The 712-nt window shown below is 43.4% G+C and overlaps 1 protein-coding gene across 1 annotated transcript; it reads right to left on the reverse strand.

Moving 5' to 3' along the window:
• Window positions 1-32: 32 nt before the first annotated feature.
• LOC147819426 (B-cell receptor CD22-like) lies at window positions 33-707 on the reverse strand (the record flags this gene model as incomplete). The annotated part of the gene is made up of 2 exons (XM_087172674.1): window positions 33-364; window positions 467-707. Coding segments are annotated over 2 exons (573 nt in total), but the record flags the coding sequence as incomplete, so codon positions are not given.
• Between the last annotated feature and the right edge of the window lie 5 nt (window positions 708-712).

The raw sequence follows: 712 nt of genomic DNA on the forward strand, positions 1-712 counted from the left end.
GTCTGGAAATCCTCAGACTTTCTTTGCATCAGTTAAAGTTTCTTTATGTTAATGAGCTCTAGTGCAGTAAACAGGTGTGTGTAGATGAATGTGTGTAACTCACCTGCTACAACAGTCAGATTTAAGGTGGAGCTACGACGTCCTCTTGTGTTCTGGGCTTCACAGTAATAATTCCCACTGTGTTCAGGTCTGAGGTCAGTGATGGTGAAGATCTGTCCTGAAGCTTTTGGTGAGTCTTCATTCTGCTTGTACCAGGTGTAATTAGCTGCTGGGTTAGCATCACTGCTACAGCTCAGATTCACTGAACTGCCCTCCACTATCTCACCAGAGGGACTCACTGACACAGAGAGAAGCTTTGGAGCATCTGAGAGACAATTAAACAACATATGGAGACACATTCCATTAATATTAGCATGCATGACAAGTACAGTCTTCTGTATAATTAAAAATAAATAATGCAACTTACACTGGACATCTACATGTAGAGGTGAAGAGTTAATCTGTCCATAGCGATTCTCACATTTGCAGTGGTAGGTCCCGCTGTCCTCAGAGTTGATGGAAGTGAAACGATAAATGCTATTTTGTCCTACAGGCAATGTTTGGTTCTCCTTGTACCAGGTGTAATTAGCTGCTGGGTTAGCATCACTGCTACAGGTCAGAGTCACTGAACTGCCCTCCACTATCTCACCAGAGGGACTCACTGACACAGAGA

This window comes from Seriola lalandi, unplaced genomic scaffold (assembly GCF_002814215.2).
Source record: "Seriola lalandi dorsalis isolate HSWRI2012SDOR001 ecotype SW California unplaced genomic scaffold, Sedor1 jcf7180002053577, whole genome shotgun sequence".
In the NCBI taxonomy this organism is placed as follows: Eukaryota; Metazoa; Chordata; class Actinopteri; order Carangiformes; family Carangidae; genus Seriola; species Seriola lalandi.